Source organism: Lynx rufus, unplaced genomic scaffold (genome assembly GCF_022079265.1).
Source record: "Lynx rufus isolate CCGP_SWC_20201006 ecotype Redwood Valley unplaced genomic scaffold, mLynRuf1.p SCAF_23, whole genome shotgun sequence".
NCBI lineage: Eukaryota > Metazoa > Chordata > Mammalia > Carnivora > Felidae > Lynx > Lynx rufus.
This window is the reverse complement of record NW_025814838.1, coordinates 20,745,331-20,767,702: the sequence shown is the minus strand read 5'-3', so window position 1 is coordinate 20,767,702 and position 22,372 is coordinate 20,745,331. Positions and strand designations below refer to the sequence as shown.

The 22,372-nt window shown below is 48.4% G+C and overlaps 2 protein-coding genes across 2 annotated transcripts in view; both read right to left on the bottom strand.

The window, feature by feature from the left end:
• Positions 1-38: 38 nt before the first annotated feature.
• On the bottom strand, positions 39-14,353 carry EEF2KMT (eukaryotic elongation factor 2 lysine methyltransferase). Its single transcript, XM_047087775.1, has 8 exons — positions 14,258-14,353; positions 11,951-12,013; positions 9,975-10,055; positions 8,731-8,832; positions 4,032-4,165; positions 3,650-3,945; positions 2,082-2,231; positions 39-332 (listed from the first exon to the last, which is right to left on the bottom strand). Exons 1-8 carry the CDS (start codon positions 14,351-14,353, stop codon positions 232-234), a joined length of 1,023 nt encoding a protein of 340 aa, XP_046943731.1. The 3' UTR covers positions 39-231.
• A 263-nt stretch (positions 14,354-14,616) lies between these two features.
• LOC124518040 (ectonucleotide pyrophosphatase/phosphodiesterase family member 7-like) overlaps positions 14,617-22,372 on the bottom strand; it is a 32,315-nt gene continuing 24,559 nt past the window's right edge. Inside the window, exons 3-5 of the mRNA XM_047087821.1 lie at positions 21,571-22,197; positions 19,270-19,516; positions 14,617-14,687 (exon numbers count right to left, since the gene is read on the bottom strand). Of these exons, the coding sequence (XP_046943777.1) occupies positions 14,617-14,687; positions 19,270-19,516; positions 21,571-22,197 (945 nt within the window). The remainder of the gene's footprint in view (positions 14,688-19,269; positions 19,517-21,570; positions 22,198-22,372) is intronic.

Here is a 22,372-nt window from a genome sequence, read left to right as displayed (position 1 = left end):
AGGCTCTGAGCTGTTAGCACAGAGCCTCATGTGGGGCTCGAACTCACAAACTGAGATCATGACCTGAGCCGAAGTTGGACGCTCAACTGACTGAGCCACCCAGGTGCTCCCTGAATTTAACATTCTTCAAGCATTCAAGTCCAGTGGAAATTTTACCAGCTTTCCCACATAAAAATTCTTTCCAGGATGGTGATTTAATTTTAATGGTAATCTTTAAAACCATTTGTAAACCTACAGAGTTAGTTTCAGAATTGCCATCTCTGAGTGCTCTTCATAGGGAAACAGCTTCTGGTCGTGATGAGGCACTGCTTCCCATGGGATCCCAGCAATGCCTGGAAACAGAATATGTGTCTCAGGAAGGTGGGGTCTGGGGACACGACACCACCCGATACAGGTTACGGCTGCAGGACAGGCCTAGGGGTTATATACAAACCACAGACTTCCAGGCCCCAACCAGACACCTAGAGTCATTTCAGGGATGGACCAAGAACTGAGTTTTTAAATGGCTCACAGCAGCCAGGTTTGTTGCCCCTGCCTTCTGGGCCATGTGCATCCCTGGAAGGTCACAGACCTGTCTGGGTTTCTTGCCCACTCAGCCTGGTGCCTCTTCACACAGGCTAGATGTGCATCAGAAGGGGTTCATCTCTTCATAAGCACAGATGTCTCAGAAGCCCTTGGCAAAGATCATTTTGTCATCAGGTTTTTACAAATGAAAATAATTATTTATAAAAATGAAATCTTAGACATAAAAGTACAGAAGTGTCAGGGTACCTGGCTGGCTCAGTCGGTGGAGCATGTGACTCTTGATCTTGGGGTCGTGAGTTCAAGCCCCATGTTGGACCTAGTGGTTATTTACAAAAAGTGTGTGTGTGTGTGTGTGTGTGTGTGTGTGTGTTTATCTATAATCCTGCCACCAAGTGTAACTACTGTTACTTGGTGCGTGTTTTTCAGATTATCCCCTAGATGCACATTAACACAAACATTATTTTTAAAAATACAAATGGGCTTATACATATATGGTGTTTGATACTTTGCTTTCTTCCCTTAAACTACAGCGTAGATAATTTTCACATAGTGTCTGAAGAAGGACTTCATTCTTTTTCAAGGTTACATGCACCGTCTGGGGCATGAGCACACGTGGTGGGCGTTTGGGTCGTCTCTGTGTCTGCTGTGACAGCAGAGGCTGCTGTCGGTGGGGCTGTGCCTGGGGGCGTGGATCAGGGCAAACCCAGTTCTGCACTGCTGCCCGGTCATGTGTGGAAAGTCCTGGCTGGGCCTGGCGCGTGTCGGGGATTGCAGGGCAGTGGTCGGTGGTTGTGGGGTGGAGAATGGAGAGCGAGACTCGGCTGCCTGACTCCACCCTGGAGCTTGGGGAAACAGCTCCCCTGCACCCCAAAGTTTCCATGGGTGAGAGCAGAGGATGGCAGCACACTCCTCCCTCCTGACAGGTCAGGTCTGAGGACAGTGCCTGGGCGCAGCAGTGCTCGTTCAGGGTGTAAATGGCAGAGGCCTCCCTCCTCTTCTTCCATTTACTGGATGCTTGCTGTAGTGACAGCAGCAGCTACCACGTTCCCGAGTGCTCCCTGCGTGCCAGTCCCTGTGTCACCTCCCAGGGGGATGTTCCCACCATACCGATGAGGACAGGGATGTGAGTAGTGGCCCGGCTTCACCAGAGCAGGTGGTGGGATCTGCTCCAGAGCCTGACCTCACCGCTGTGTGGACAGAACTCCCCTACCCTGACACCCACTGGCATCCACCATCCTCTCCATTTTACCAGGAAAGAGGCCTGCACGTCCTTGAAACCTGCTCTAGGGCTGCTAGTCTCTGACCTCTGGGACTGCTGCATAAGTTGCCTCCTTCCAGAGCACCGCTCCCCGGCCCTGCCTCCTCTGCAGACCACCCAGGGGGGTGGGGGTGGTGGGTGGATGGCCCAGCACATTGTGTGTTCTGGGGCTTTCTGGTTTGTTTCCAGAAACAGGGCTTCATTCTTTTACTTTGCTTATTTCTGCCTCACCGGAGTCCCGTGTGGGGCCCAGGTGGCCTCTCAGAGATAGCAGCCCCTCCCAGGGCCCAGGGCTCACCCAGCTCGCTAGTGAACAGCTGGCATGTCTCTGGGTTGCGGACGGTGAAGGCAATGTAGGCGTCAGGAGCCTGCTGGTTCTTCAGGCAAGCAGAGAGCCTCTGCAGGACTCGGACCAGGGAGAGGACAGTTTCTGGGCAATATAGCACATCTGCAATGAAAAACCTCAGGTTACTGAAAGGGGCTTGGTCTAGGATTCAGTGCCCAGAAAGCTTGCCTGGTTGTGCTGACCTCAGCAGCAGGGTGGGAGCCTGGAAACCAGCAGTTTTTTTTAGACTCGCCCTATTGGATACAAAGAAGATGATGTGGGTAAAAAGGAAAACTCTTAGGAGAGAAAGAAAGTTGCTGAAAGACCATGCAACAAATGGAACATACCTAGGACCTACTGATGTTCCTTTTAAAAAAATCAGGGGCGCATGGGCGGCTCAGTTGGTTGAGCGTCCAACTTCGGCTCAGGTCATGATCTTGTGGTTTGGGAGTTTGAGCCCTGTGTTGGGCTCTGTGCTGACAGCTCAGAGGCTGGAGCCTACTCCTGATTCTGTGTCTCCCCTCTCTTTTCCCCTCCCCAACTTGTGCTCTTGCTCTCTCTCTCTCAAAAATAAACATTAAAAAAAATCAATTCTTTGCCTGTGGTCTATTTAGAAGATGCTTAATGAAGCACACCTTGACTTTATCTCAAACCTTGCTGCTTTGTTAGCTGTATGGGGTGGGGGGGGGGACAAGCTCGCTCCCTGTTGGCATGCTTACATGGGAGGGTGCTGCTCAGGCTCTGTGTTCTGACCACTGTGGGTCTCCGAGTCGCAGCCCAGGACCAGAGGCACAGCACTGTCAGCTGTATAGGGGACTGGGTGAGCTTGGTGGAGGACAAGGGGCCCGTTGGCCAAACACTCCTCTCAAGGACCCTGTCCAAAGACATGGGCATGGACCTGGGATACAGACATGCAGACATGTGACAACAGCTATGCGCAGAGCAGACAGAAGCTCCCAGGGGTGGGGGGCACTCAGAGCTCTCTGCCTGACTCCGACACCACTGTGGCCTAACCCTAGGCCTGGCCCGGGGCTGGATGCCCATGACATGGTCCTGGGAGAATCACGCTGTCCTTCACAGCCCTGAAAAGTCAGGGCTGCCATGGCTATGTCTTCCCCACATCTGAAGATGGGGTTATGGTACAAGTGGGGCTGGTGTTCAGCTGCTCTGGCCATTTTGTTTTGGTTCTAGAGATGGACATAATAATCTCTCTCCTCGGCTGCAGCCGGGCTAATAGGTCAGACTGGTTTGGTGCCCTGGGGCCTGTTCTTTCCATGTCAGGCTTTGCTGAGAAAAGCTGGGCTCATTTATCTGATGGGACCATTTGCACAGGAGTACATGTGTCCACTGTGTCAAATGGGAGGGCTGTGGCTTTATGGCCCCCAAGGGGCATGAGCTAAGCTTTGATGTCACCCTGGAGGCCCACAATGGCCCTTCTAAAAATCTCATCACTCCTCTGCCCTGGCAGCACCCACTGTCCCCTTCCCAGAGCTGAGAGTTGGGTGGAGCCGCTCCAGTGGCCCGGGGATGGGGGGCAGTACCTGCTGCGATGACGACATCTGGCTGGAAGGCAGCGAGCTGAGGGGCCGTCACGACGTCCCAGTCCAGCTGGGCCACCGTCACCCTGGGGCTCTCTGAGTTGCAGGTGTTGTGTTCTGGGTGCCTTGCAGGGTCAGTGACATCTGCCTCTAATGAGAGGCCGTTGAGAAGGATGTTCCCTCGGAGCTGCTCAAGGACGCATCTGTGACAGTCACTGAAGATGTATGCACTGGGATGGCATGTCTTGCAAATGGCCAGGCCCGTAAGGCCAGCTCCGCTGCCGAGCTCTAAGACAGTCCTGGGTTGGGGGGAGAAGGGGGCCTGTGTCGGAGACCGTGCTGGGGAAAACCTGCCCTGCTGCCCTGCCCCGCACCCCGAGGGCACCTGTGAGCAAAGGCTGCTGGGTTCTGCATGGCCCATTCTGCAAGGTAGAGTGCAGCATCCCATGTGACCAGGCCGGTGGTGCCATGGGAAATGATGGCTGTGCTCTCCGAGAGCGTGACTGAGTCTCCAGAAGGCTGAGCCAAGAGAGGGAGAGAGAATTAATCCAGCTACCAGGAGACAAGGAGCTGATTGTAAAAAGAAAAACATCACAACAGGTGGATGGCCACATAGACTATGGAACATCCTGCCTCAGAGCAATCACTGTCTGCGCCAACCTGGACGGGTCCAGAGGGCGTGACGCTGCACAACAGAAGGTCAATCTCAGAAGGCCACACATGGTGTGATTCCATTCACCTAACGTCCTCAAAAGGACAGGATTGTAGAAAGGGAGAACAGATCAGTGTCTGCCAGGGTGGGGGGGTCTGAGGGCCACTACATAGGCATGGTGTCTACATCAGTGTCCTGGTTGTGATGCTGCACAAGTTGGGTCACGTGTTTCCAATGGGGGAAAATGGAGAAAGGGCACCTCTCTGTACTATGTTTGCCATTTCTAGGAATCTATAATATTAACAACAAAAGAGTCACAACTCTTGGGCATCATGAGCTAGATGTGAAAAATTTTAGGGTGTGGGGCCTTCCTCAATTTAGTGTGACATTTAGGGCTTGGGAATTCTCTGGCCTTTGAACTTTCCCATCGCCCCCAGAGCAGGTGGTTTGCTGGTAAGTGCTTCATGGAACATGCAATTCTGAAACATGTTCTTTAATATGGGGCTTTTGAGAATGGTGCTTCCAACATTCAGTCACCCAGGGGTGGTTTCTGGCTATCTCTGAGCTCAGAAAACTCACATAGGGGACTCAGGTCTCTGGGGTGTTGTGAGCATTCATTTGTTCATTCATTCATCCACACGTTTTTTCCTGAGCATCTACTATGGAGCCGAGGATTCAGATGTGACAAGATGAACTCGTTCCCTGTTCTTACAGAACTTATGTGCCAATAGGGGATAAAACCATAATAAATGAAGTAATTTCACAGTTTTTCAGTGCTATGAAGAAAATAAAAAGGATTACACAATAACAGAAGACTGGGGGTCTATTTCGGATAGTTTGGTCAGGGACAGCCTTTTTGAGGAGGCATCACGTGACCTGAGATGTGAGTAAAAAGGAAAGGTGAGGCATGTGAGGTTCTGGGGGAGAGCATTCCAGGCATAGCGAGTGCAAAGGCCCTGAGGCAGCAGCGTTTAAGTTTCTGAGTTCAAGGAAGACAAAGAATGCCAGGGGTCTGGAGTACAGGGAGAGCAGGAAGAACTAAATGAGAGAGAAAGGCTGGGGCGGGGCACGCAGGGCCTTGAAGGCCACGCATGGAATTAGGAATTGAGTCTGTGTGCTAAGGAAAGGCACTGCCAGGTTTGGGTGGTCAAGTGACATACTTTGATTTGCCTCTTAAATCTAGGGGAGCACTCTGAGGATTCTGGGAAGATGCTGCAGTGTAGTTCTGAACCTTCCTGAATGCCCCATAAGAGGACACGGAGCAGCAAGATATGGACAACATTTAACAAAACTAGGTGACAAGGCATCTCTGTGAACCCCAAATGTCAATAAGTGGGGGCAAACCACCAAGAGACACAGACTCATATACTCCATGTGTGTGTGCAATGGGGTGTGCAACAGGCCTGCGGACAGAACCCCAGGAGCCAACAAGTGTTTGCTGGAAATGCAGGTGCCAGCTGCAAACCATGGCCCATGGAGGAGAGACCTTGCTGCTTCAGTCATCAGGGGTGGAAGGGACCTGGGGCAAGGCCTCCTGGCAACTAGAAACACTCAGAAATGTGTGATGACAACAGAAAACATTTCAGACATCAAGGAACAGGAGAATGGAAACAAAACACACAAACAGATAAGCCCCTTCAAACAATAGGAGGTGAAAGAAGTAAAATTTTAAATATCAAGAAGAAATTAAGGGGTGCCTGGGTGGCTCAGCCAGTTGAGTGTCTGACTTCAGCTTAGGCCATAATCTCATGGTTTGTGAGTTTGAACCCTGCATTGGGCTCACTGCTGTCGTTGCAGAGCCTTCTCGGGATCTTCTGTCCCCCTCTCTCTGCCACCCCCCTGCTCGTTCTCTCTCTCAAAAATAAACATTAAAAAAACAAAAAAAAGAAAGAGATTGTTTGGGGTGAACTGTACCCTCCCCCCAAACTCATGTGTTGGGACTCCTAAACCCTAGGACCTCAGACTGTGATCTTATTTGAAGAGGGGGTAAATAAGAGATCTTATTTACAGAGAGACTCAAGTTAAGATGAGGTCATTAGGTGGGCCCTAACCCAATAGGACTGGTGTCTCTGTAAGAAGAGATCAGGACACATATAGGCATGGAGGGAAGATGATGTCAAGACACAAGGAGATCGCAGCCGCTGGCAAACCAGACCGGAAGCACATCCTTTCCTCTCTGCCCTCAGAAGGAACCAGCCCGGCCAATGCCCTGATCTTGGACTTCTGGCCTCTCCAACTGTGAGATGATAAATTTCTGTTGTTTAAGGCATCCATTTTTAGGTACTTGTTACAGAAAATGAAGGCAAAGAACAAACTTTAAAAATTATAATTCAACAGGGGCGCCTGGGTGGCTCAGTCGGTTAAGCGTCCGACTTCGGCTCAGGTCATGATCCTGCGGTCCGTGAGTTCGAGCCCCACGTTGGGCTCTGTGCTGACAGCTCAGAGCCTGGAGCCTGTTTTGGATTCTGTGTCTCCCTCTTTCTCTCTCCTCCCCAGCTCATGCTTTGTCTCTCTCTTCTCAAAAATAAATAAATGTTAAATTATAATTCAACAAAACATTCCTGAAAAAACAAAAAGATGTGAAACAAACACTGAAGGGGTACACAATGCATCTGAGATCACTCACCCAAAACAATCAGCTTCAAGATATATTCTACTAAAATTCTGGACTTTAAAGGGAAGAGTCCTTTGGCCATCCAGGAGTAAAGGGCGTGTGGCATAAACAGGAAAGACAATTATTACCAGGCTTTTCCACAGTAACACTTCATGCCTCAATAAAGATACAATTTTCAATGGATTGTATCTCTTCTGGGGATGGTAGGAAACCAATTCACCTTGTTGACAAGCAAGGAATCAAGCTAGTATCCTCCCTGTCCTCAGTGGGCCCTATCAGTGGGTAACCAAGCAGCAGATGATGGGAGATAGCTCATAAAATTTCTCCAACCAATGAATGAAAGAAAACAAAATGACAGAATTAGAAAACCACCCTTTCGTACCCTCCAACGAATCAAAGAATCTAAGCTTTGAGCATCCATAACCGCTATCTTAATAGATATGATGTGCCTCCTAGAACCTCATGTTGTGTTCCTGCCAAAGGGATTAAGTGGATGCGAGTCTGAGCTGGCCTCTGAATCCAGCCAGCAATTAGAGGGAAACAGAGGATGGAAGAACGAGCTGAACAGCACCATGCATATGTGACCAAAGCTAACCCGTGGAAAGCTCTCCAAGCCTGTTCGACACAGGCAGGTCCAGAGAAGAAAAGCTAGAGGGGGGCCTGCAGATGAAGAGGGACTTGAAACCAGACCTAGTTAATGGGCAAGAAGACTAAATGCTGGTGTCCAGAGGTGCACATGGCGGGAGAAAACGAGAGTGACTACTCCAAAGGCATGGTGGCTACTTTTGCTGGGAGGGGACAGGTCTGATGGAGGGTTTTTGGGCTCTGTCCCTTGACTGGAGTGGTGGTTACCTTGGTAGGTACCTTGCAACAATTTGGTAAGCTGTACATTCATTTTTTTTATTATTTATTTATTCATTTTATTTAAAACATTTAAAAAATGTTTATTTATATTGGGCGGGGGCGCAGAGAGAGGAAGACAGAATCTGAAGCAGCTCTGTCAGCAGAGAGCTCAACACAGGGCTCGAACTCATTAGCTGCGAGATCATGACCTGAACTGAAGAAGTCGGATGCCCACTGACTGAGCACCTACATGCCCCTATTTTTTATTTTTAAAAAAATGTTTATTTCTTTTTGGGAGAGAGAGAGGCAGCATTGAGCAGAGGAGGGACAGAGAGAAGGAGACACAGGATCTGAAGCAGGCTCTGTGCTAAGAGTGGAGAGTCTGAATGGGGCTTAAACCCATGGGCCGTGAGATCATGACCTGAGCCAATGTCAGACCTCAACTGACTGAGCCACCGAGGTGTCCGTGTACATTTATTTTGTGTGATTTCCCATATCTTTGTTTTACTTTATAATAAAAGGTCAAAAAAAAACCCCAAAAAACAAAAACAACCCAAGACTTGACTGTTCTGTGCAGAATGTATTTTTGTCAGCCAAGAAGCTGGAAGCCAGTCTGAGAGCTGTGGCATTTGCCAGGCCCATAACGATGGTGGCAGTGGACAGCAGAGAGAGACTGGTGTCCTATAACACCCATCCATCAAGTGTTTACTGAGGACTGAGCACCAGGTATGTGATAATGTATATTGTCTGATTTAACCCTCAGCTACTCGCATAAAATAGGTACTGTTATGTGTTGAAATGCTTGGTTTACTGAAGGGGAAACGGAGGCTCAGGGTGGTTAACTGACCTCCTCTAAGATCTCAGGAGCTGATGGGTCAGGATTTGATCCCATCTGAGACTGACTGGAGCCTGAGTTTCAACTCTGTGTGCAGGGGCAGATGTCTGGACTTTGTGGGGAGGGTGCCCGTCTCCTACCAGCAGATAGCTCCGGTGGCACTGGGTGGGCTCCGTGGTCATCAGGACCTCTGCCAACGCCTCGTACAGCTCGTCCAAAGGCTCTGTGTGGACAGCCTCGTGCTGGGGGTGGGCAGAGCAAGAGCTTCAGCCAAGAGGTTTAAGTTGACCCTCATGAACCAAACAGACGTTCCATGTATTTGCTTTTACTCTGACTTGTAAAAAATGGCTGGAGGATTTTTACCAAATTTTGATGGGAGATTTGGGATGGGTTGACTTAATATAGGCAACCTGGCCTATAAAAAAATTCATTTGGTAGGGGAGCAGAGGGTATCTCAGAGAGGTACAGAGAGGGTGAGGGTGAGGTAGTCTAGGGCAGCAGGAACGGGACTGTGTGAACTGCCATGTGATGGTGACAGAGAGCTCTGCCCTTCTATCATGATGTTGTACATGGATCAAACAACTGATGCTTTTAAGTGAGCTAAGGCAATAGCCACAAGGACAGGCACTCTACATGGCGTGATGTGGCTTTGTCAATGGGAAAGCCTCTGTTGTGCAACTCATGGGGGCAGCAGAGAGTGGGCATGCTTCTCCTGGTGGTTCTGGGGAGACCTGTGGCCACGACTAGATGCACATGTTGGGGAGAACTAGGTGGGGAGGTAATGGAGAAGCTGGGATTGTTTCACATGCTAAGCCTGGGTGAGACACAGCCCTTGCAATTGGTGACCAAACACAGGAGGTCTGATGCTGACCACTAAGGAATCACCTCTCTGAGGTCCAGTCTAATGTGAAACCCAGCAAGTGTGGGCTCATCCTTAAAATCCATCCTGTATCAGTCAGGAAAAGAGCCCACATCTGGTAGTTACTGAGGAGAAGATGATAAAGGGACTAGTTACAAAGGTACTGCAAGACCTAAAACCCCCAGTAGAGGGCAGTGCGGTAATCCAGAGACTGGCAATAGTAGGAACGGGTCAAAGCCTGTGGGCTGGTGGGCTAGCGGAATGGCGGTGGGTGGAGCTGGGACCACAGAAGAGAGAAATACCCTGGCATCTCTTCCACTTGCCTTCCATAGCCTCTCACTGACCGAATCAAGCTGGGAACAGTTACACAGGGAGTCCACTGCCATATGGGGGTTTGCAGAGTGGGCAAAGGATATGGGATAGATCCGAGCTCCAACAGGCAAAGCCAAGCACAGTCCACTTCCAGAGAGCCAGCCAAGTCCCAGGTGCTGTCTGGCTACCAGACGGACAGTGCCCATTACTGACCTTTCTGATGAGCTCCGAGAGAAAGCACCGGGCATACTTCACTGATGGCGGATGCTTCACACACAGAGGATGTTTCACGGTCTGTGACAAAGGACACAAAGTGGGTTGCAGGAAAGACCCTGTCTTAAGACTCACACGAGCTTCAAGTGGCATTCCTCATTATCTGATACCTCAGAAAAGATGTGTACAGACACAAGGGTTCTGGGTTCAGGTGACCCTCATGCATCTGAAAAAGTTAAGTCATAAGGTTTAAGTCCTTTCCTAAAAAAATCTCTCCACTACAGTGGCACAGACTGACAGAACATTCTGGGCAGAACATGGTGCACATGAACCCAAGCTAACACCCTGTTACAGACTGAATTTTTGTGTGCACCCCCCCAAACTCAGTTCATATGTTGAAGCCTCACCCCCAATGTGATAGTATCAGAGGGCAGGGCCTTTGGGAGTGAATAGGTCATGAAGGTGAAGCCCTATGAATGAGATTAGTGTCATTATAAAAAAGACCCCAGAGAGCTCCCTCAGCCCTTCCACGGTGAGGACACAGCTGTCTATGAACCAGGAAGTGGGCCCCCACCAGACGCCAAACCTGCAGGCACCTTGATCTTGGCCTTTCCAGCCTCTAGAACTGTGAGAAATAAATTGCTGTTGTTTGTAAGTCACCCAGTCTATGGTATTTTGTTATAGCAGCTGGAATGGGCTATGCTACCCCTTCCCAGGGCAGGCAGCATGAACTAGTTTGTAGTGGGGACAATTGTGGGATTGTCTGGCCCCATGGAAAAGGTGAGAGCCTAAATAGTGGGAGCATGCATAGTGGGAGAGCTTTTGCTCTCCTGGAGATGACATGCCAGGCTGAGAATGAGGACTGTGATGGTCAGGACAGAGGAAGATGGGGACTCTGACTGGGATGTGGTGGAGGGGAAGGGGGTCCTCAGGGGTGACACTTCAGCTGAAGTCTAGACAAGCAAAGAGCAGGGGGAGCAAATTATAGGCGGAGGGGATAGTTTGTGCAGGCTCCAAGGGAGCCATGGCCTGGCATTTTGGGAAGGAGTGGGGCAACAGAGGCAGTGAGAGGCCAGGCTGGGTCACGCGGGATCTGCTGGCTCGAGGAACACAATTTTACCCAAGGTAAAGTACCCACACAACCCTTCAGGGGGTTTCTAGTTGGCTGGTGTCAGGTTTTAGCTTCAGGGTGAAAATCAGAGTCGGCTGCCTGAAAAGGACCCCAGAATCTCTGAGCTCGCAGTCCTGAACCACTGGATGGCCCTGCAAGCTTCCCCTAACTATGGCTGCATTTTCTTCAAGTGGTGGTCAGACAATCTTGGTTCACTCACCTCAGAGGAATTCTTAACCTAGCCTTCTTGGATGGGCTTGGTGGTTGGAGGGGTGTCTACGGCTTCCCCGAATTTGTACAAAAAATGTATTCTTCCGGTTGTTTTTTCTAGGGGGGGCGGTGCATAGCTTTGGGTTTTCAGAAGGGTTCATGATCCTTAAGAGGGTCGATAGCCAGGATGCAGTGTGATCTCCACCTGATCCACGTGGCAGTGTGGTGGCCTCACCTCTACTCTCGCCCAGATGTACCTTAGAATTCAAACCCCACCTCAGAAAAGCAGGACACATCTACATCTAGAAGAGACACGAGTGGGTAAGACTCGCCTCCTTATTTTTTCCTTAAATGTAAAGAAGAAAGTCTTTGAGCAGCTACCAAATGCTAGAAGATGTTCCCACAGCTGTCACTTTGGTTTTCATTGTGGATGGTTTCAAAAACATCCCCCAGATTCCCTCCTCTCATGCAGATTTTTGTATATTCTGATGTCTTCATCTAAGAAAACAAAAGAGCCAGAGCTGTCTGAGGCAGTGCCACCCAAATGCAGTGTCTTTTTTTTTTAAAGGATACAAGTGCGTCCGCTGTGCTTCTGTCATGTCTTCATGGGGAAGTCAGGAGGCTGGTGACGCGACCTGGTTATTCTGATTCTCACCTTCTGCAAAATATCCAGCAGCAGCTCAGGACCTGAGGAGTCCCGTAATTTCTCTTCTAGGCTCTATTCAGAGAGAGACAGTGGGGGGAGAAAGAGAGAAATCTCAAGGGCATTTTCACAGGAACATTAAACATGTAATAGGACATGTTAGCAAAGTGCTAAGTGATCTCTCCCCAGGTACCTGGGGCCAATTGGAAGTGGAAGCCACAGGCGGGCTGAAAGCCTGAACTTGAGAAGACCTGGGTTACAGCTGGATCAGTCAAAGAGAGAACATCAGAAGACAGACTGTTGGTTTGCATTAGCCCTGGATGCTTAGGCTGGCCTGGGTCACAGACCAGCTCCGTGGCTGAAATGGTCAACCAGGAATTATGAGGGGAAGCCATGACATCAACACCGGACGGGCTCACCTTAGACTTGACATCTGAGTTAAAATGGACATACAGGCCAGGCCAGGTTATGCTGTCCTCTCTGACAGGGAACTCCAACCCAGCAGTGAGCTCAGGCTCTAGAAGCAGGCAGATTGGTCCTGGCTGATGTGTGACACCAGGCAAACCATTTCATTTCTCCAGAGTGACTTATCATGCTCTGAAAGGCCTATAAGCCCTGGCCCTTGCCTCTCTTTCTGACCTTATGTGCCATCACCCCTGGCCTCCTTGCCGTTCCTCAACTGCAGCAGCTTGTTCTCACTGGCAGGGCCTTGCCACAGCTGGCTGCTTTACCCGTTCAGGTTCTGGCTCAAATATCACCTCTTGGGGGAGGACTTTCTGACTCCTCTACTTTGATACATATAGTTCCCTGTTTTACTGACTTTACAGCCACTATCATCTCCTGGTGTGTTGCTTATTCATTTACCTGTTTATTCTCTGGCATCCAAGCAGGCCCTCATTTGTAATGTGTGCTGATTCCTGGGGCCTGGGTCGTGGAAGGCATTCAGTAAATATTTGGTGATGGAATAAAAATACTAGCTAACACATTCACCTACCATGAGCTAGGCACTGCCTCAGATGCTTCATACTCCTGTAATTCCGACAAGAGCCCTATCATTATATCCCCCACTTTATAAGAAAACTAAGGTATAAGAGAGATGCAGTCACTTGCTCAAGGTCACACAGCTTGTATGGGGTTGGGCCAGGATTCAAAGCAGGCATGCTTGCTCCCAGGCCTGGTCTCTCCACTGATGCACGCTACTTCTTGTTCTAATCAAACCTTTCTGGTCAAATGTGAATGGCAGTAATAGTACCCACTGCACGGCTGTTGTGGGCCAGCCTAAGTAAGCATTTATCATGGGCCTGGTACAGAGTAAGCGCTTATTTCATGTGAACAATCATAGTCGATACTGAATTGGGACCCATGGATGCTGTTACAAAGGTTTACGTTTTGGGTTAAAAAATGTACATATTCCTTTCTGACGGGAAAGACCACTCAGAATGCTAAATGGGTTAGGTCAATGAGACACAAATGACTAACCACTGCCCCTTAAGATGGGGCAAACTTGGGGGGAGGAATATGTACCCAATCTGAGTCATCCCGGTGAGCTCACTGCACATGAATTATGAAGGAGGCAGCATCATTAGAGCCCCTGCATTGGCAGAAGGAAGCTGCCGCCATGGCCATTTGCCTGTGCGAGAAGGGCAGGTCTCCAGGGCAGGGGAGGTGAGACTTCTTTCGTCTCTCTTCTGGCCTGTTTTGTACTTCCCTGTCTCTTCCATCACAGGCCTAAGAGGCTTAAACTGCTTCTGAGGGGATTTTGTACAATGCTCATGGTACAGATGAGAACACCGAGGCCTGGCGGGGGAGGGGAGGTGTGGTGTCTGTGACTTGGTCACTGCGCTCATTGCAACGTGGTCTCCCGCGGTCTTGCGGACGTTGACTGTTTAAATGGGCAGCAGCAACTGTTACTCAATGGCCAGGATGACAACTGACTAAACAAAGTAATAGAATTTTTCGTGAATTGTCCCTGACCCTAACCCCCAAGTGACAAAGGGAGTTGGGAAGAAACCCCGCATTCCTTAAATTCGTGGACTCAGTCGGCAAAGGCACTTGAGGGCGGGAAGGGCCAGGGGTGGAGGGAGCAGACGGCAGGCTGGGCCTCCCCAGCGCGCGCAGGTATTCTTTCTGCTCCCCGCCGCCAGACCGCGTGGCCCCCGGCTAAGCCCCAGGGACGAGGACCAGACGTACCGCCCCTGCACACGAGAGAGAGCCGAGAACATCACGTGGGGGGAGAGAAGGAGGTGGGCGCCGGAACCCGCCCCGCCCCCACCCTGCCCAGCCGCCCCCCGCCCGCCCTTCGCGCGCCCCACCGCCCACCTGCCAGGGGAAGGAGCGCAGCGCGCGCGCCGCCAGGAAGCGGCGCTCGAAACTTGGCAGCAGGCGTACGGCCTCCGTGCTCTCCTCCGGCGCCATGGCGGGGCGGGGCGGGGCCGCGGCGTCGCCCGGGAGACGGAGCGGCAGTGGGGCGGGGCCCAGAGGACTTGGGGCGGGGTTGGGGCGGGGCCGGGCCGGGGGCGGGCCAGGCGCCACTGGGCGCGTGGGAGGCGGGGCCAGGGTCGGATGGGGGTGGCCTGGGGCTTGAGAGGCGGAGTCAGGGCTTTGGCGCCAAGTGAGCGCCAGGCGGGAGGCGACGGCTTTGTGGTAGGTAGCGTCCAGTCAGGCGAAGGGTCAGGTAATCATTCTCGCTGTTCCCGCTTCTTCACGAGGCACTTTTTGGCGGACGCGTAGCTCCCTCCCTGTTGCGCAGCTGGGAGGGAGTGAGCCTGACGGCCCTCACGTTTCAGGACCGCGTCCCCAGACCGGGGTTAGGAGCCTCAGGCCTTTTCCGCCCCTTCGGGTCGAGGTGCGAGTTCGCCGCTCCGGGTAGGGTAGGTGGCGCAGTCAATGGGCGAGGAAACTTAGACACTCAGGCCTTACCTACCGGGGCGCTGCAAGATGAGCTGCGCCCCTGTGTCAGAATCTTAAACGTTCGCATGGAGGCCGTGGCGGGGTTTAGTCCCCTTTGTGGTCCGCGCCCTCTCCACAGCGCGGTGCTCTGGGGTGGTGACCCCGAACCGCCTCCCGGGTGGAAGCCCCACCCGTGCGCTGAGGTGGATTCCAGGGCGGGGAAGGGGCGAGGAGCTTGGCGAGGTCAGCCTGCGGTCACGTCCTCTCCATGACCTCTTTTAATACCAGGCCACAACCCCCACTCCCCCGGCCTCGGTCCGTCCCTAATCCAACCAGCCTTGTTTTCACCACTTATTAAGCACCTACTGTGTGCCCGGTGAGGGAAACCCAGGTGTGGTCCCTGCCCTTCAGGGGCTCAGGGGGAAGCAAGCGTGCAGGCGAGCTCCCGGAACTAGGAGGACTTACAGCAGGAGTTTTGACTTTGTAGGGAAAGGAATCTGAAGAGTAAGAAAGTTCCTGGGGGTGGTTGAGGAGGGGGAAGAAAAAAAAAATTATTATTTCCATTAGACGCTATTATGTCTTGAGTGAGAGGCAGGATAGACAGCAACCCACCGGTGCTGCCTCTGGAGTTTGAACTGTGTTCAAAGTCTAACACATTTACTTTAGCACATCTCTCATAAAACTCCATTTGGAAGAGTCTTGAGAGCTAATTTGCTAAATATACTTGCAGAAGGTAGATGAGGGGACAGATTAAATCTTATTACCCCTTTCAGATGAGAAACACTGAGCCCTGCTCAGCTAAGAGAACGAGAGAGAAGAATTAATTCTAATGGAATGCATTTATTCTCATATCTGTTGTTCTTCCACCAGTACCAAGTGAGCACAGGATCTGACACAGGAACGGTTTGTCTTATTCTCTCCACACTGTTGATTTAAATCAAGAGGGTGGGCCGTGATTATTGCTGTGTTTTTACACGGAATTAATGGTTTCTGGGTCTGATGTTGCAGAAATCCTCTTCCTCACGGTCTCCTGAGGTAGAATCATCTGAGATATGATGAGCCTTAACCAGGGCCAAGGCTTGGTCTTAAGGGAATGATGCTTCAGAACTGGGCCAGGCCGATTGGTCCACTTTTGCTCATTTGATCAGCTCTCTGCCTGCAGTAGACAATGAAAACCAATGGGAAAGGGTCAAACTTATAAATACTAGGCTTATTTTGTTAACACACAAAGTAGCTATTAATTGCGTTTCTTCTGAGGAGCAAAAGGGCATGTACAGTCAGTGCCATAATAAGTAATACTGTATGACGTTATACTAAGATATTAATAAATCTAGGCTGTTTTAGCCTTTCCTAATGCCAGATGGGATGTAGTTTGGGAAAGGACCCCGAGTGGTCTATGACACTGACTTGCACACAGAAGAAACCTTTATTTTGGTGTGTGGGCTCTAGGGAGGGACAGAGTTCATAAGGCCACATATCTCAGATCTGAATCTGGAAGAATTAAGACAGTGAAGGGATTGTTAACATCCCAGGGGCCTCACAGGTGTGTGTTCAGGTGTAAATGAAGATTAGGCACCACAAAAAGTAAAACTTCTGGGGAGTGTTGATATGGAGAGAAGCATTAGGACCCGTCCCATGGTCCTGCCAGTGGCGAGAGGGGATGTGTATGTGCCCACGCTATATTAAAGATTCAACTTCTGGATTGGAGGTTTTTAACAACAACAGCAACAACGTCAACAACAACAACCATCTAATATATTTTAACCGTACAGAATAGTTGCCTTTTAGAAATTATGCTGTGGGCATGGCAGTTCAATCAGTACATTGAAGTTTTTCCTTTAGCTCTCCTATAGCTGATGGTTTCTGTAGAAAAGGACCAATTGATTTCTTTTTAAAATGTTGCTTCAGGGCATAGAGACCTTTATAGGTCATGTTTCAACTTATAGGAAATTTTTATAGTTCAAATATAAATTACATTAAATGTGGGCTTTGTAATGGAGTTAAGGTTAAGTAAAGTTCTGACTTCCCTTAGGCTGTTTATAGTGTTCAGGAGGCCTCCATTCTATTGAGACAGGAGCTATGTTAAAGCAGAAGAATGGTCAGGGTTGGGTATAATAAGGAATATGGGAGGCTCAGTCTAATGATATAACTATTGAGATATAGAAAGAGGTGCACCAAGGCTCTGTAACACTGGCAGAACCAGTGTTATGGGTTGGACTGTGTCCCTCCAGAGAATATGTTGGAAGTCCTGACCCCTGGTACTTAGGACCTTATGGTATTGGTGACCTTATTTGGAAATAGACTCTTTGCAGATATAATTAAGGTGAGGTCATCCTGGAGTACAGAGGGCCCTAAATCCCATGAGTGGTGTCATGGACACCAGAGAAGAGAACACCATGTAAAGGCAGAGACACACGGCGAAGATGGCCATGTGATGATGGAGGCAGAGACTGGAACGATGCATCTATAAACCAAGGAATACGAATGATTGCCAGCAACTACCAGAAGCTAGAGAGGCAAGGAAGGATTCTCCCATACAAATTTCGGAGGCAGCTTTGACCTTCTAACATCTTGATTTTGGACTTTCCCCGCCAGGTCTGTGAGACAATAAGTACCTGTTGTTTTAAGCCAGGTACGTTGTTGTACTTTTTTATGGCAGCTGTGGAAAACTAATGCAACTGGTATTTAATTTTGGAGGCCCAGTACAAAATGAAAATGCAGGGTCTTTGTTAAAAAAAAAATCAAGAATTCTGGGGCGCCTGGGTGGTTTAGTCGGTTGAGCTTCTGACTTTTGATTCTGGCTCAGGTCATGATCCCAGGATTGTGAGAATGAGCCCTGAATTGGGCTCTGTGCTGAGCATGGAGCCTGCTTGGGACTCTCTATCTCTCTCCCTCTCTCTCAAATAAAATAAATAAAAAATCAAGAATTCTGAAACGGTGACAGCCTAGTAGATTATTAAACCAAGTTGAGGGCTCTTTTGAGCCCTGGGCCTTGAGTGACTTCTCACTTTACAAGTCACGAACCTGGCTCTGGTTGCTGGGTTCTCAAAGTGCTGGATCCCCTCTGGCATGCAGGAAATGGTTGAAGTGGATTATTATAATGTACACTGATAAACCCTGGGAAACCCAAAGAATACTCACTTCTGTTTCCGACGAATGACCGTGTATGTCACACTAGCAACACACAGAACTGCAAGAACTCCTGTCACAATCCCGAGGCCAAACGCTATCTTTTGGAGAGGGAATGTCTTCTGTGTCTCTGCTCCTGATAAAATATAAGATGGTTTTTTAATTGTCTGATTATTAAGAGGCTGTTCTCGCTGCTCCTGGGTCTCTGGGAAGTTTTTCTTCCAAGCTCTGGTGAATATTAATTATGGAAATGAAATGTACATTTAACCCAAGAAAGTGTTCACTGTAGAGAAACCTCATAGGGCAAGTCGTTGAAAGGCGATTTACTAAATGACCTATTCGCCAAATGACCCATTTGCCTAATGACCACTTTGCCAAGTGACCAATTTGCTAAAAGCCAATTTGCTGAAAATCAGTTGGTGGGACATCCTGCTTATCAATAACTGACAGCAGTCAGACACCTTACCCCAGGTTCCCTATGGGCTATGAGACGGGGTAGGGGCCAAACAGTTATAGCAAAACTCTAAAACTTAAAAAAAAAAAATCCCAATAATTTCCTGAGTTGGTCATTCATTTAAGTAGTTTCCTACAAAGTGGCCTGCATCCTGTAAGTTCACAAGAAAATCGTGTGCAGTGGCTTAGAAGAAGGGAAAAGCGTGTCCTTTATACTCTGTTTTGATTGAGTGTAGTTGCTTTAAGTATGATAAATCACTGAACAGCATCTAAGTCTCTCCTGGCAGAAGAAAAGCTGGCCACTGGTTGCAAACAACTGCATTCTTAGAGACTATACCATTCTTCCTTTATATCACCCAGGTTTAAGGTTTTGAAGTCTTAAGAATTAGCAACCCCATTTACAGAAACACCTCCTTCCTTCTTTTTTCAGCAATGAGTGGAATGGTAAGGTTTCCTCCACTGTGAGCAGCTTTCTTCCAGGCACTAGCAAAGGCTGAGTTGCTGAAGGAAGACTGCTTTTCTGTACTACAAGGGACATCAGGGGGGCAGATTGCATGTGATTTCTAAGGATCAGAAGGATTATTGCTTGACTGTCTACGGAGAGCCTTCCTTTGGCCCCAGAGGCACTGTATGAAATGTCACCAGCACGTGGAGGGATTCCCTGTTTCCTTTGCTACCTGTTTAAGAGCTGCTGCTATCTTGCCCTGCAGATGCTGAAGCTGTTGGACAAACAGGATTATTCTGCTTGATTCTACCAGTGGCCCCCTCACTCCCCCGCCCAACCTCTTTTTCATTCTTTTGTATCTCAGGACAGAATAGATCAGACTGCCAGTTTTCTGGTGGTTGCTCTTGTATCTCACCTGGCTGCTGCTGCTCATTGTGCTCATGTTGCACAAGCATTTCCTGGGTGACTGCCAGGGAGCCGTTATGGGGTTCAGGGGTAACCCCCAGGAGCTTACACATGAGTGGGTAGATGTGGATGCTGTCAAAAGGCTCAGCTAGGTGATTCTTTTTGAAATCTGGCCCAAAAGCTCTGAATATGGTCTTCATGTCCATGTAGACATTATCAAAGCCATGATCTCCTTTGTTGAAATATATTATTAGTTGCTGAAAAATAATAATAATAAAAAAGCCATTTTAGACTGCAGTCCCCTGAAAGAAAACTGTCCCTTAGTTATTGTCATGCTTGTCAGATCCATGAAACCTTTGAAAATTTAAATGACAAGGAAGGACACTGCTCTGCAGTGCCAAAGGGAAGAGCAAGGAATGAAAGATCTTTAAGAAAGAGAATAAAGAAAGTATACCCATTAGACACAGCAAGAAGGTAATACTGACAATAATAAGCTGAAACATAGTGCCTCTGGTGATAGCCTCCTGTGCTTTGCAAGTTCCTTAATCCTGAAGAGAGAAGAGTAACACCCACTTCACATTAAGTCAGGCAGGTGGATGGGGATCTGAGAAGTGTACTCAGTGAGAGGCACTGAGACCCAAAGGATTTTCTAATGGTCAGTTCAGAAGTTTCCCTATTCCCTCAAACCTGGTTGGTTACGTTGGGAATGTGACTATTGCATTAAATTCCTTCACATCACTCTCAACTTGTTACATCATGAACCAGGTTTAGAAAGAGGCCAGTGGCTATGGAATTTCTCCTTGGCAAGAACTTAGCTTTGGGCATGCATCCTCAGTGTTCTGGGTCATGTGAGGGATTGCAAAATATCAAGTAATTGTTGCATTTTACTGTGACTATTTCCACCAACGCTAAACAATAACCTTATGAATTTTCCTATACCTATTATACTCTGAACAGATTGCAAATATAATGTTTGGCTCATGTCCATAGCCTAGGACAAGTGTTCTTCAAACTATTTCTGGGATGGTCTTCTGTCATGCAGTGTTTAAACATCACTTACATTTTGTTCTGCCATGAATTATTGGTTGATAGTTAACAAAAACCAGACCACCTTAAATCTATCTCACAATTAGCATTGATTTTGGTATTTTCTTCTTTAGGCTTGCTTATTTTTTCATAACTGCTTTCTTGAGATATAATTTGTATAATTACCATATAATGTACCCATTTACAGTGTACAATTCAATGATTTTAAATTTTTTTCACAGAGGTGTGCAACTATCACCACCATCAATTTTCATCACCCCAAAAAGAAACCCTGTACCCTTCAGGAGTCACTCCCCATTTCTTCCCAACATCTCTCCCCCTTCCCCATCCGACAATCACCAATCTGTGTTCTGTTTCTATAGATTTGCTTGTGCTGAACATTTCATTTAAATAGAATCATACAAAGTCTTTCGTATCTACTTTCTTTCAGTAAATATAGTGTTCTCAAGGTTCATTCAAGTTGTAGCATGTATCAGTACCTTGTTCCTTTTAATGGCAACATAATATTCCATTGTATGGTTATATCATATTTTGTTTATTCATTCATCAGTTGATGGGCAATTGGTTTGTTTTCACTTTTTGATTTTTATGAATAATGCTGTTGTGACCATTTGTGTATAATTTTTGTGTGTGTGTGTGTGTATGAACAGGGCTTCTCCTTCTTCTCCTCTCCCTCCCCTCCTCCTCCTCCTCCTCCTCTTTCTCCTTCCCATCACCCTCCTTCTTCCCCTCCCCCTCCCTCTCCTTCTCCCTCTCCCTCTACCTCCCTGTCCCTCTCCTTCCCCTTCTCCTCCTCCTTCTCCTTGATATGTGTAAAGGGGAACGAGCACATGGTTATTTTTGGTGAATCTACTGGTGATCTGTGCATAATGATCAAGCAAGCACACAGGCTTGGGTTCAAACATTAACCTTATACTTCTAATCCTGAATCACTTCTCTCTATCTTTGGCTTATTCCTTATTAAATAAAACAAGGGAAATAAGAGTATCTATCTTTGGGTTGATGGGAAGACAAAAATGAAACAACTCATGTTAAATTTTTAGTACAGTGCTGGACAGAGCTTTGGTCGGGGATGTTTGTCATTATAACTGCATAGCAGTAACATGGGACAGGGTTGATTGGGTGAGACATGGGGTGAGGGTGGGGAACACTTAGAACTAACAGTGGGTTACAACTTATGTTTTAATTTTTTTTCAGAATCGTTTCTCTCTAGAGGCTGTCTCCCAGATCCAAGATGGCTTCATTCATTTTAGAATTGACTCACCCCATTGATGTTATAACCAGAGTCAGCGTACATCACAATTGGCAGCACCCTCTTGTGTTTAGCAAAATGGAAGCGTTCTGGGAATTCCTCTTTCTTGTACACATTGAGGTGAGGATGTGCATTCTTCAGTGCTTGGTAAACAGCTTCCTCTTTCCCTGGTTTGGGCAGGATCATCCCAAAGCCACCATAGTCCACGATATCAAACTTGACCAAGTCCTTGAACTTGATGTAGTTTGTCAAGAGGATCTCAGTGACATTGGGGCTCTTTTTTACTGTGGTCATGCCATGGTCTGATGTGATGATGACATTGAGGTGCTTGGTCAAGCTGTGCCTTTTAATGGCTTCCACCAGGTACCCGATGGTTCTGTCAATTTGCTGAATCATCACCCTTCTGTTCTCCGTCTCAGGCCCAAATTTGTGTCCCACGTTATCTGGCTCTCCATAGTACAGAGTCACAAAATCAAAGTCTTCCTTAGTGAACCAGTTCATGACAATATCGATGTTCTCCCTCCACTCTGTCTCATTGCTGTCTGGGTGAGTGTGAGACTCCACCAGGGACCGCTGGACAGCCTCCCCTTTGTACTTTGCACCTCCCCCAGGATAGTGGAATGATGCTGTCTTCCTCCCCTGCAAGTACAAGAAGAAAATTCTATCAGGGCTGTATCTTATATCTTTTATAAAATAAGCAAAGCCTGACTTGTTGACATCTCTGCCCTAGTCCAGAGGCATAGAGAACACGTGAGCTTTGGAGTCAGATGGGGTTGGATTTCATTCATCCTGGCTTCACCAGGATCTCATCAAA

What these genes read in the sequence shown, in the direction of transcription:
- EEF2KMT (XM_047087775.1), bottom strand. Translation starts at nt 14,353, where the DNA reads ATGGCGCCGGAGGAGAGCACGGAGGCCGTACGCCTGCTGCCAAGTTTC. An exon ending in TGCTGGATATTTTGCAGAAG is followed by an intron (nt 10,056 to 11,950) that starts GTGAGAATCAGA and finishes CCTTTGTCACAG; the next exon opens with ACCGTGAAACATCCTCTGTG. An exon ending in GCCACCGGAGCTATCTGCTG is followed by an intron (nt 4,166 to 8,730) that starts GTAGGAGACGGG and finishes CTCTTGGCTCAG; the next exon opens with CCTTCTGGAGACTCAGTCAC.